Source organism: Phalacrocorax carbo, chromosome 12 (assembly GCF_963921805.1).
Source record: "Phalacrocorax carbo chromosome 12, bPhaCar2.1, whole genome shotgun sequence".
In the NCBI taxonomy this organism is placed as follows: domain Eukaryota; kingdom Metazoa; phylum Chordata; class Aves; order Suliformes; family Phalacrocoracidae; genus Phalacrocorax; species Phalacrocorax carbo.
The window spans coordinates 2,561,983-2,575,543 of NC_087524.1; the positions used below are offsets into that span (position 1 = coordinate 2,561,983).

The following is a 13,561-nucleotide window of genomic DNA, read 5'->3' on the forward strand; positions in this document are numbered from 1 at the left end:
GTATCAATGAGCCTTGATCTCCATGGCAGTTTTGCATGAATAAAGAACACAGAAGGGGGACTGTAATTTGTGCTATGTAGGGGGGAAATGTGTACGAGATGCTGGATGTAGTCAGATTTCTCCGTACTTAAATGCTTCTTAAGAGTCTTCTAACTGTACTCAATTATCTACACTTTGAGCTCAGTGGCTCCATCTCTGAAGGATATGAGCGTACCCCAGTAGTGCAGTGTGGAAGAAGAAACCCATGAGGCGCAGAGAATCCTGTGTATGTGGTTTGGCGTATTCGGGAAGCCTGCAACAGCCTTGGAGGTTGAATCCCTGAATCCTACCTTTAAAAGGGAAGCTGAGAACAGATGGTTCCTTAGCACCTCCGCGAGAGCGTGTACAGCAGCCACATCTGCTGAGCATTTTCTGGTGATGACTCATTGTTTCTTTCTCCAAACGTGGTGTCTATTGTAGGAAGAAGCTGTGTCAATCATTTCAGTCCTTCCCTCCTCAAAATTTACCTGCTGTCTGGGCCGACTGTCGGCAGTGGAGCTCATGAGCAGTACTAGCACTAAGGTGACCAGCCTTTAGCTTCAAACACGAGCAGAACCCTTGCAAGTCTGCAGTTTTCTTAAAATGTTGTCAGGCTGTGGATTGAGAGACTTGCTCTGTAGGATCGCTCCAGGACGGGGACAGATGGAGGGCCTGTCACCAAGCAGGTGGTCAATTGCATCTCTCTGTCTCTGCTTAAAGCTGGTTTGAGAGGCTCTGGGATTTTTCTGTGGATGAAAGTTTCTTTGCTATATAACGGCTTATGAAATATCTGGAAGGACAGTTCTGTTCTACCTTACTCTGCTAGCAGCCTTAGAGGACTAGATCTGTGTAAAAGTGTACATCTCATCCAACGAGTGAGGATGTCGTTACGGGGATCATAACCAGAGTATCTGTTTAAAAGCATTTAATTATTATATTCTAAAAAGATAAGAACATGGGATGTGGCAGAATGTCTCAGAGGTCAGTAGTACCTGCTTTAGGGGAATGTACAAAGGATACCATCATCGCAAAATCTGCCTTTAGAGGAAGTTTAAATATAAGCCCCAGTTAATAAAAGTTATTTTCCCTAGAGCTCTTACTGGTCAGTAGTTCAGTATTACAGCTGTTTTTTTCATAAAAATAAATTGAAATGAAATGCAATTTAGTGTTTTCAAAAATCTTTTTAATATCCCTGTAAAACAGTAAAAACTTCTGTCAAACAGCAAACGCTTCTGTCGAAGAGCTGTAAAGATGATACACAAATCTGGAGGAACAAATAATGCCGTGAAGATTGTCTTCTAAATCCAGAATGCTTGTTCTAAACCACAGAAAGAACAGCTTTGCATAAAGCACAGGAATATTTTCACTGAGAAGCTTTTTAAAGTTGTTGTGGTACAAAAAGTGAATCGTGCATTTGTGTGCAGCGTGGTGCATTCATTGCATAGTAGTACATGTGCAGTAATTAAAATCAAAGTCAAAGGCCAAATACCAAATGGAGGTAACAAAGTTATGAATGAAAATTTGGCTGATGACACTTCACAAAACTGTGCAAATAGTCCTTTATATGCAACATAAAGATAGTAAATGCAGCATGTATGGATAGTAATGCTTCTGGGAAGGCTCAAATTTGATGAATTTAAGACAAGACATTGCATTCTGTTTGTGCTTATACCAATGTAAGTCTGGGTTACTCCACTGATTTTAGAGATAATATGAAATTTGTAAAAAACCCACTGATAATACAGTTATTCTGGATCTCTATCAATATGTTTGAAATTAGCATCTGGCTCACATCATGAATTTAATTTCTATCTTTTCCTGACTTCCAGCAGACTATCTGAGGGTGGAAAGAAAAAAATGGCTCTTGGCCTTAATTATAATTGTATTACAATGGCTTTTTCTAAAAGTCATACTTTTCATTTTATTTAATCTCTCATTCTTTCTGACCCATAAACCTCTCATTTGTAGTGAAAATAAACAGCTATTTTATTGTCTTGTTTCTACTGCAGTTTTACATTCAAATGCCTCTTAATATTTTCTCCATTCCTGAAATCAAAGAAGATTTAAAAATATGTACAATTTGGTTAAATAAGTGCTGTTATAATTTCCTATGTTTGAAAGTTACTCTTCCAATGCACATCTAATAACTTCACTTCCATACATATCACCTTCTAGACAAAGGACTTAGAAGTAGCACTACAGAAACAGGTACCATCTTACAAACTTGAACAGCAGATTTCTGCTCAAATCCACTCAAACTCACACTAACAAAAATGCTTTTTACAAGAGAAATAAACTGTACAGAGAGTTATTTACTCTAATTTAAAGATCTGGTTCAGCCCCTACTGAAACCAGTGGGACTTCTGATCGATCGGTTCAGGTCCTAGGTAAGAATTACGACATAGTTAATCAATGGAAAGGATCAGGGCAAAATGAGATGTATATGCATGCCACAATGCACACACGGTCATTTCGTCTGGCTTAGTATTGCATTCCTTTTTACATGGAGACAGAATGGAAGAATACTGGTGCTATCTACAGCTGTTCACACTGCTGGGAAGAATTAATATTCCAGCCAATTATTAGAATGCTCTTCCTGCTTTGAAGAGAACCGACTAGGGCTTAAAGACATGCTATTTTCCTGTCAGTCTCTTGATTTAAGGTATCTAGTGATGGTGGTATAAATTCTTGGGCTGGAGTGATGGCTGGAAATGGTTCTATATTGTTCAAGCAACCAAAGGTATACAGATAAATTCCTTCCACTAAAAAGCATAACTAACATAGAAAATACTGATTTGAAGTCCAGAAGCCAAGAGCGCACAACGATATGTAAGGGACAACTAATCTTCCACCAACACCAACAGAATCTTAGATCTGTATAGTTGCCCTGTGGACAGTAAAGCTAATTCCAAAGGCTGCTATCTTTTGTCACGCTCCCAAAATAGTTTCCTAACAATGAATATGTTATTACACAGAACATGCAAATTGTCCACGGCAATTTAACAACAGTGTCACAGCGCTGGCTGGCTATTTCTCCAAGTCGTGAGCCAAGATTCAAATTACTTACCCAGGATATGTTAAGCAAGGTTTTGAAATGCCTTAGAAATGAGAGTAATCTAACAAAGCATGTAATATAACGCTTGTCTGGGTTGGCTTTGTATCTCTCTAAAGCAATTGCTGAGTGGTCCCGGGAGTCCAAGGGGAACAGCAACAGGGAAGAGTCAGATTGCCATCAGTAGGAATCCGTTGCTTGAAGGTTCTGAAGGACTTCCAGCACAACTTCATAACAGAATAAATACTCATCCTGTATGGAGGTAGAGACACCGATGTGAAACACCTGGTTACATTCGACATAAATTCTAGACAAAGAAGGACGAACTGGCTGAAGTGCTATTTATAACATCAGCATCTTTGTAACATGGATACAAAACTTTAGATATTTAAGAGCATCCTTGTAGTTTTTGTTCCATCACTTGTAAAAGTTCAGGAGCACTTTCTTATTCAATGCAGTACCTGTAAGCATGTGCTCAGGTCTCATTTAGGTCAATGCAGGTTATCTATTTGCTTCGTTTTAATCACATGCTCAATCATTATCCTGAAGAAAAATATATTGAAGCATGTGCTAAAATATTTGCCTATAGGAAGAACTTATCCTAATCTTGTATTGCTTTTCTTCCCATCAACTGCTCTAAACTGAGTTAGCCACATCTTGTCTTTTCCTGTGTGAAAACTGTTTTCAGGGGGAGCATTAACTGAGCAGTAGAAGGGTTTACTGAGTTGATGATAACTCAGCAATAGAAAAATTCAGCCGAAAGCCACAGTTTGGCAGGGTAGAGTTTATGGTATTTCAGTACTGTTGTTGTTGATCTCCACTTTTTGCTTTAAAATAAGGGGCAGGGTGCTGGTGTCTGTACTACATCGGTGGTTTGCTTTTATTTCAGTAGTTAGTAAGGGACAGATCTTTCATATTTAAATCTAGACACCACTTTCCTGGAAGGTTGTTATTTTCCTAAAATGGGAGCATTAAAATTATGCTTTTAGCCCCAGACTTATGAAAGCACGTGGATATGTACCACTACTTGAGGCTTTTAAAAATTGTAATCCAGTTGAAGATGAGAACTTACCTTAGTTTGAATCATGCCAAAACGCTGATCTCTCAGATCTCTCACTATCTGCTTGATGTTGAACTATCAGAAGAGAACAGTTTTTATTTTGTTGACGTGCAAGTTATAAAGCAAGATTTAAGCAAGTTCAGATGGGGAAGCTGTGATTCAGTTCTTGTAAAAGTAGTATATTTGTAATTATCATCTTTGTTGTTTTAAAAAACAAAAGCTCATTTATTCCATTTTGTTAGGATGAATTCTACCAGGAATCACTCTGGTCTAAGATACCCCCCATGTGTTGTTGACCTCCATATGAATTTGTAATACTTAACGATAACACTTAACTTGGTACTTACACATAGATCTTTTTCTATATAGCTGAGCAGAACTTCAACACATAGCAGAACTCCACTTCTCCCAATGCCAGTGCTGCAGTGAGCAACAATAGGTCCTGTACTGTGAGCTTTTCTCATGTACCAAATAAATTTTACAAGCTGCTCAGCCAGTTTGGGAGTATTGTGGTCTGGCCAAGTGGTAAACTGCAAATGACTTATAATGCGCTTCTCTTCTGTCTGGAAGAGAAAGACCAGAGATGTTAAAAATGATCAGTCCTAAGATCAATTTTCAAGGAATTCCACTGATAAATTTTCCTTCAGCCTCATTCTTAGTCAGTTGTTTGTCTAGCCTACAATTCTTCCGTTTTTCATACTTGACCTTATTAAAGCTTCCTTTAGGTTCTCAGCAATGCACTCAGGAGACACAGGCCTAGAAAATCTGCTTAATATAATTTTGCTGAAACACTGAAGTTACTCTCTTGCCCCAGAAGGATGTGGTTATCTTATTTATTGGTTAGAATGGAAAACCAAAATAATTTGTTAAATTAGAACATTCCAGTACTGTTTACTAAAATTGTTTCTGTAACTGAACTAAGCCATATGAATAGAAAAGCAGTAGCATGATAGCCACAACAGTAAGATCGTAAATCCTATTCTGGCTATCAGATATAAACGAACAACAAATTGTGATTAGAATACCTGATATACAAACCAAATCAACTAAAAAAGATGCTTACAAGAATAATCATAATGTAGCTAAAATAAAGAGTATCATTAATTGAGTGGTCCTGGGACAGCACCTGTTGTTGACAGCTTGCCAAAGCATGTTAAGCTGAATGCAAAAGAACCACCTGGATTTCTACCACCAGAACAATCTGAATGCATGTCTGGATTTCTGCTGAAGTAAACCCGTGGCTTTCTGCAGCAATTTTTTACTGGTCCAGGAAAAATATAGCAAACATAACAAGTTAATCAAAACATTTACATATAACGGCCCTTCTTCCTATCTTAATACTCTTTTGGGAAGGCTCGTATTGAATGCTTCACTACGCTTCACACCCAGTGACATAAAGTGAATCGGGTTTTTCTTCATATAGAGAAATTGTTTTCTTGATGGAAAAAGACACCAAGTTAGTCTGGGACAAGTACAAATCTTTTAATTATTCCATTAATTAATATGTCCTGCAGAAATTTTTTTGCAAAGCTTTACTTAATACTGAAGCAAGCCTGACGGACTTGTGTTTGTCCTGATTTCCATGTTCTTACACCTGGATTCTGTATTTGTTAAGTTTCTAAAAATTTGCTGCTAGATTTGTAGTTTCATGTGTATGCATGTCTTCTCACGAATGAAGGAAGTATCACTTGTTCTAAATTCTAGGATGAAACCACCTCCTTCCCTCTTTCCTTTCAGCCGCCATTACCAAATAGGAGCCCTCTCTGGCAGCCCTTAGTTATTTGATTTCATAAAAACAGAAGCAATTCTGCAAAACACTGAACACACCAGCTGTGTGACTAATAAAGAACTGATTTTTGGACATTCTTGTCCAAATGTATGGAATGTTGGATCTGTTGCTTGTGCAATGAGCAAAGCAGCAGCGTCTCATTAACCCTAATTTCATGCTTGTTATTCAGATTTTTACATTCCTGAAAAATACTGAGCAAATGTTACAGAAGAAGCAAACAATAATACTAACCTCTGTAAAATACCTAATCAATTTAATAAAATATGAAAGTATTAAGTATATTCAACTTACCTGCTTGTTGATCATTTCTATTGTTCTAATTATGAAGTATTCCACAATCTGGTAATTGTCTAGCCGGAGATGGAAATTAGCCAGGTCTATAGAGTCACGGGGAGGTTCGGGCCAGTATCGATGACATTTGACCTGCCCTAACTCCACTTCTTTTGTCATCATGGCAATCACGTCTGATTCGCTCTCCCAGACCATTTGCCAGAAATCAGCCATAGTGGACGGCAGAGGCCCTTGGGTTATAATATAGAAATGTTCCTCTTCTCCAACTTGCATTTTAATGTAACTTGCGTTAATGTAGCCGTTCTTTTCTCCCAGAGGAACTCGTGTCTTATCATCTGTACAGAAACAGAAAGTTGCTTTTTCAGCTGTAGATCTGAAACAGAGTTCTACCGTCTCTAGCACTCGGAAGATGGGGAACCTCAGCCTCTAGCAGCAGGACATGCCTCTGGATTTTAGAATACAGTTGGCTCGTAGCACTAATATTAATCACTGCTAATAGGAATTCCCACGGAAAATTGTATGGTTCACTGCAGCTTTGTTTCTCTTAAGATACTTGCATAACACTCTGACAAGCCTTCTAATTACCGAATTGTTTGGGAGTAATTCAAAATAGGGTGTCCAGCTCTGCTTTTAATGTATGGCATGGGAACATTATCACTGGATATTGGTGTTATAAAACAGGAAACTCTGAGAATGTATACTGTATCACTAACGGAAAGAGGTAACTGTGCTACAAACTTTGCATGTGTTGTTCTGCTACTGCAGTTTAGGAAGACGTCAAGGCACTAGAAAGTGTTCTCCTTCTGTAATGATGCTTCTCAGGGAATCACTGGGCAGTACATTATTTTTTGAAAGCCTTGCTAACAACAGTGATTCAGGTCTTGGACTCAAATCTTCTTTCTAACGTGACTTCTTATCAGCAATGAAAATTGTTTCTGACTCAGATCAGAGCTGAGCAGCTGAAACCTCTGGTCGGGCATTATGCTTTCAAATACTTCTGAAAGAATCTTTATCTTTCCAAGAGCTACATAACTCCATGACTTCCACTGTACTTTTCAGAATTCCACCGTGTCACAAGCAGTAGATGTAGCTATACATTTAAACAGATTTAAAGGACTGCTGTTATAATTCAAGGTACACTTGACCACAGGAATGTCGTAGATCAATATCCCTGAGAAAGAGGGAAGGAAACACCAAGACAGCTGGCCCCCTGCCAGCCAAGTCCTGCCTTGTGGAAGATACTTCAGGAAATTACATATTGTGCAATGCAGGCATCCTTACGTGAACTCTACCTCTTCTGGAAAAATCTCAACACGTTTCAGTATTAGTGGAGCACTCTGGGACTAAGGATGTGGTGGGATTTGCCTGCTACATCTCGGTGCTGTAGCTGTTCTTCTGTTGTCCGATGTCTTTGTTCACTGAATGTATGTTCTCATTACCGCGCATACTTACATGGAAGAATATCTCGGTATCTGTTTTTATCCTGGTTTTCTGGTGCTTTGCCAGTTCTGCAGTCATACATTGGTTTCACGTGTTCTAAAGCCTAGATCAAAGGAAAATAGTCAATCCATGTTGTTCGCATCCTTTATAGACAACTTTGCAGAGTCAGTTTGAGCAAACTTTACTGCTATATGTGACCCGAGGCTGGCAAATAGTCTCTGAACTTCTAGGCAAGGAATTCAAATTGCTTTATATTTTCTTCAGCCTGCACAAAATTTCTGGGGTTTTCAAGCGAGATTTCCGCCCCACACCCTCAGCCCCTGTCATTACAGATCCCTGTTGTATATTGCTGTAAAATAGATGTTTGGAACAGTGATGTGGCCAAATGTCAGCATTCATAACTGGTGACACACTGACTGAGGCACCAACTATTTTATCGTTAACAGGTAGTGAATGTCAGAGAATACTTTTCAGTGACGAAGCGATGGATACAGGGAACAGCACCAATGCTGTTAAGTGCAAATCATATGGTTGTAAGTGCTTCATAGCAGATTTAGGGGAACAGAATGCAGTGTAGCCGGAAGCATGAATGTGCAAGCTGATTTCATTCACAGTTTTGAATTACCTTCACTATTCTTTATTATTTTACCCCTTTGGTATGCACTGCACAATGCTCAGCCATCACATTATGCAACTATACATTGTATATGGACCGAAATGCGTGCGACAGCTCTTTAATATCTTTGTCAGTTACTATAGCTTTTACTCAGATAAAATATCCATTGGCTTTGGTAACCAGGGCTTTCCCTATTAGATCTTTATGTTTTCTGTGCAGGCGTGTGACTCGGCTCATAGTATGCTATGCCTACATCAGTAATGGAATGGAATGAATGGAAATTAATACATGCCCTTGAGCCTTCAGGGAAAGTCAGCAAATCCTATACGCTTGAGGCTGTGGGATTTTGTACCCACAAAGTCAGAGATATAAAGGCAAGTGAAAGAAACTGATAACACTGTAATTACTATGGAAAAGCAGTAGCAACCTATTTCACTGGTGATGAGTACGTCCTTTAAAGGAAAGTTCAGTGCTGTGTTGGAGAGTTATGAAATAATCTGTTCTTTGGGAATTTGCTGATAACTGAGTACTCTGTTTATATCTTGAAACAAGAGCTATTAGATGCTCTTCTAATTTTACACTTTTTTCACGATTTATGTGCCATCAGAAGCAACTATGTGTGTTCATTATCTATGGAGGTACGTTACTTTTTCTTTCCAATTTCACAGAGTTCCTGACCTTAATAGCATTTTGTGGCAGTGAGTTCTGTGGATCACTGGAGCACCGTGTGAAACATTTTCCTTTCATCAACTAAGTCTTTCAACACCAGTGAATCCCTAGCAGCGCGGACGTCTAGCTTTAATGCAGCCTCTAGAATAGTTCTTAAGTGGATGTTCAGCAGAGCTGAGGGGGTAATAGGAAGAAGTCAGTCTAGAAAAAAATAATTCATCCTCTACTTTTGTGTATTGTTTATTTTTCATTCCATGTGGGCAGTATCTTCGGACAGGGAACAGTGTAATCCTGATGTGCGTGGAAAAAGAGAGATCCAAATACTGTAGCATGACCCAAAAAGCAGAGTAGAAGCCCCATTCTGGCGTGAATAATTCTCTGAGAAAATGGAGTCAGTAAAGCTATACAAGTGGATCTCCCATACAGTATGCAGAAGGCTGCTAAAAGTTACTTTCTTAGCTCTGCTAAACACTCCGATCTTAAAAAGGAATCACACTATACCATAAACTCCTTTAACACCTCTTGATTTGCAATCCGCAGCTGAAGGCCTCGAATTAGACCTGTGATGCCAGTCCTTGGAGCTACGTCCGTAGATGGTTTAAAGTTAATTAACTGAGTCAGTTCATCTCCAGACGCAAAGGTTCTGCCTAGATATTAACAAAAAAAACAAAGGAGTTTTTAATTATTATTGTTCATAGTGCAAAGTCTTGGCTTTAAAAACCAGGAGGCTGCGGTATTTAAGTACATTTTAATGCTCATACTGTGGAAGTGAAATATGAAAAAATATTTTTGGCTTACTTATGTTCGCAGCAGAAAGAAGAATAAGTCAGCACCATGGATACAACCAGCACCACATTTCATGTAATTTAGGAGGAGATCCAACTATTGCAACTTCTTGCCTTATACAGTTTCTAAATACAGTCTGTTCTAAATAAACTGTTCTTGCAGAATTGTAAACTCTAACACTAGTTTATATTGGTATAGGAGACTGGCCACGTCTTCACAGGGAATCATCTTCATGTTTCCAAGACTTTCCTGAAAATTAGCATTGCCACACCCCACTGCTAGGAATAATCACTGCAGATTCTTCCTCCCTGAAGAAAGAAAGTATCTTCTGGTCTTTTCATCTTACCTCAAGTTACCCCTTCAAGAACAAGATGTGAAGTATCTTTGATGCACCAAAATCAGGATTTGGTTTTACTAATTATTTCATCCTGAAGTATATGTTTTGATCCAAAACTTGACAGATTAAGAAGATGGATAAACATATATATCTCCAGAAATATCACTGCTCTACTGGAGCAATTGAGAAACTTTTGTTACCATGCAGAGTGAAAACAGTAGCTTGTTTGGTAAAAAATAGTGGTTTGAGGCAGAGGAATTATGCAATTTGTCCTTTTAGTCATAGGCTACTGTTGGCAAAGCATAACATGCCACTGTCTCAAAGAAATCCTGATGATCCGTTCCACAGGTTTGTTCTAGGCGGAAGACAAGAAACAATGCTCTGTTTTCCTCTTGTAAGATGTCACTGCTACTCTTAGCTAATCTCCATTACAAGTGGGGTGTTGTTACGCTTTTGTCTTGGGCTACAACTTGCACTTGCCTTGCCTGAGCTTCTAAGGCACTTTCTGTTCACTTTTGTTCTCTAACTTCACACAAGCAAGAGTGTTTCTACTAACTAGTTGAGAGTGCCAGTGAAGACAGATCCCCCGCTCCAGACAGAACACGCTGTTTCCTGTACACCTCTCTCTCCTTCCAGATCAAGTGGAATAAAACACCCAAGCTTTGAGCAGGTAGCAGAGGATAGATTGGTTATATTTTTCTGTTTACTAGCCAGCACATCTTGCTAGTGAGAGGGAGATAACTGTGGTTTGCTTCTGGTAACAGCCATTAGCAATTCATTGCTTCTACAGAGCAAGGAGCAGCAGGGAAAGGCCTGTATTTCAGGTCTCATACCTATGGTGGACTGCAGCATCCTCAGTGTGATTCCTTCACAAATTATTCTTGTTCGGGGCAGAAGCAGCTTAATCTCCTGTAGGAACAACTAGGCAAATTCTTTCTGTAAACTGGCACTTGTAGCAGAGGGCTTTAGCACCTGAGCTGCCAACGTGCTTCGGTATGTGTTTAAGCACATTAGTCCTAGAGGTTTTAATGAAGTTGTTCTGTGAAGTAATATTTGGTGATTCTGAGAACAGAGTCTTGAGATAGAATTTGACCCTTTTATTCTATGTTCTTGTGTAAGCTTTCATTTACTTTTTTGAAGGAGTTGTATGGGAACAGTAAGGGAGAGGGAAAAATTATTTCAAAAACCTGTTGCATGCAGTGATAACAAGCACATTTTGTAGTATGTTCCTGGGATTTGTTCCATTAATTCTCAAAGCCTTCTTTGTCATTGCTTTTCATATATGAAAAGGCCTTCTACTATATCCAGTCAGTAAGATAATCCATACGCTTTTATTTTATTCATTTTGAATAAATTGAAGTTGATTTTGAAATGAATTTGAAATGAATTTGAAATGAAGAATTTCAGGTTTTTTAATTATGTACTGGGAAGCTCCCACAAGTTTACTTCTGACCCAAATTGCAATGCTCATTTTTGTTCTGTTCAGCCACTGAGCCAGTGTGTCATTTCTTTGTACTATCCGATAGAGCCTGATTTGAACAAACTTCATGATGTTGCTCAGATTAATTAAAAAACTTTCTTTTCTTGCTATTTGCTCAGTTTGTACACCTAATTGAGTATAATCAAGGTGCTCAGAGATTTTTCTTTGTGGAAAGACATGATATATAACATTAGAAAAAAAAATCCCAATCAAAAACCAAAACAAAAGACAGAAAAACCCCACATAAAATAAAACTAAGTTGCTGCTCGTCCTTTAGAAACTGGAGTTCCAAAGTAGAGGTGCTCAGAGCAGTGGTGAGCGGGTGACAGCCAGCAGAGCTGCCCGCCCCGGGTACAGTTAACTACATCAGACTCATGTCTCCTAGCAGCTGGAGAGACCCTGATGCAGGCTGCCTTCTTGTGGATGTTGCAAAGGTTTGATGGCCTTCATATGCATCAACGGTAAAAACTGTGTCACGAGTGCCCCGGTCTTTGAGACACAAAGAGCAAATTCTTGGCTTGGGGACAAGACATTAGTGTTGCTCTCACTGTACATACGTGGAGGAGCTGGCTTATAATGTTAAAGAAACAAGAGAAGGTTTTTGCATGGTTACTTCTAGGTAGGACGGAAGTCCTGTGGGGCGCATCGTCATCTTCATAGCTCCGGCTCTCTGACTCGGAGTGATGGCTCTCTCCTCTGCAGCCTTCCCATTCTGCGTGTTTCTGTGACCTGTGAAACAGCATTGCTTGAATGGCCTTGTGGAAGCTTTGATGATCTAAACTGTAAAATGGTTTTGGTTTTAATCTATTTTTGGTCACTTTTAACTTTCTTGAGCAACTATTTTCAAGAATTTGTGTGAACTCTGAAGAAAGTTCAAGGCGTAAGAGTAGCATTTTGCCTGGAGTAGTGTTTGCAAATATAGCTAGTGAAAACCACGATTATCTGTATGTGGTATTTTATTTTTTCAAAGAGAGAAAAACATGCTTTGTATAAAAAGCTGCCCCAAAATGATTGAAATTAAGGTTTGTCACCGTTATAGATAAATTTTTTGTGTATGACATTTTTGAGTTGTTAGGCAATTACAGCTAACAGCTTTTGTTCATTACTGTTTCCTAAGGTATTTTAAAAAATTTTCAAGCACTTAGATATATTTTAGGTAGAAGATACGCCTGCAATCCAGAATACAGCTATTTGACTCCTGTGCAGAATGGGTCAAATATTCCTCTACTGCTAACGCCAAAACCCTCAGACTTAATATTTGACTATGTTAGTAGGCCTAAGCATATCACAGCCTTACATCATCCTATCTTATGTATGATCATAATATATAACGTTAGAAACAGTGAAAGACACACTTAAGAGGGAGAATAAGCTAATAAGTAGCAGCTTTGCAAATATCAGTAACAATTGCAGGCGGTGTATATTCAAGTTACACAAAGCTTAGGCAAGTAGAAAATAGAAATACCAGAAAATACTGGTAGTAAAAAGATTCAGATTACAGGCCAGGGGCCAGAAAAGCATCCTATTTGCATACAGCCAGAACATACTTGCTATCCCTATATATGATAAGATAACTTTGTATTAGCCATAGATACGTTTATGCGTCTTGCACACAGAGCAAGATAATTTAATAGGAATCACACCTGATTACCTGGTATTTGACAAGATAATGTTATATTAGTATATTAGCAATGAGATAATAGCTAGTGGCATTGAGGCTGGGTTCACATGGATGTTCTCACTTGCAGATGCTCTTACCGCTTCTTTCAAACTTTGTCTCTGCAAGCAGGTAAGTTAGGGAAGTTTTTCATCCCTAATTAATTGGCCAAGTGCTGTTCTTACAAAATTTTAAGTTTTAAATCTGAACGTTTAGTCTTTTTTTCCTATTTATGTGGGTTATAAGTGATAAAGAAAATAATAATTTTTTGTATGTTCTGCATCACTGTGATAGTCAAAACTGCTCATTATTCTCTGATTTCCCATTGTACTGTAGATTTAAAATTTGAAGTAAAATTCTTCTTTT

At 38.6% G+C, this 13,561-nt stretch overlaps 1 protein-coding gene across 1 annotated transcript in view; it reads right to left on the reverse strand.

The window, feature by feature from the left end:
• Window positions 1-1,220: 1,220 nt before the first annotated feature.
• FRMPD2 (FERM and PDZ domain containing 2) overlaps window positions 1,221-13,561 on the reverse strand; it is a 69,345-nt gene continuing 57,004 nt past the window's right edge. The window contains exons 40-46 of the mRNA XM_064464474.1: window positions 12,152-12,267; window positions 9,437-9,582; window positions 7,663-7,753; window positions 6,211-6,545; window positions 4,478-4,693; window positions 4,143-4,205; window positions 1,221-3,322 (exon numbers count right to left, since the gene is read on the reverse strand). Of these exons, the coding sequence (XP_064320544.1) occupies window positions 3,251-3,322; window positions 4,143-4,205; window positions 4,478-4,693; window positions 6,211-6,545; window positions 7,663-7,753; window positions 9,437-9,582; window positions 12,152-12,267 (1,039 nt within the window). The 3' untranslated portion in view covers window positions 1,221-3,250. The remainder of the gene's footprint in view (window positions 3,323-4,142; window positions 4,206-4,477; window positions 4,694-6,210; window positions 6,546-7,662; window positions 7,754-9,436; window positions 9,583-12,151; window positions 12,268-13,561) is intronic.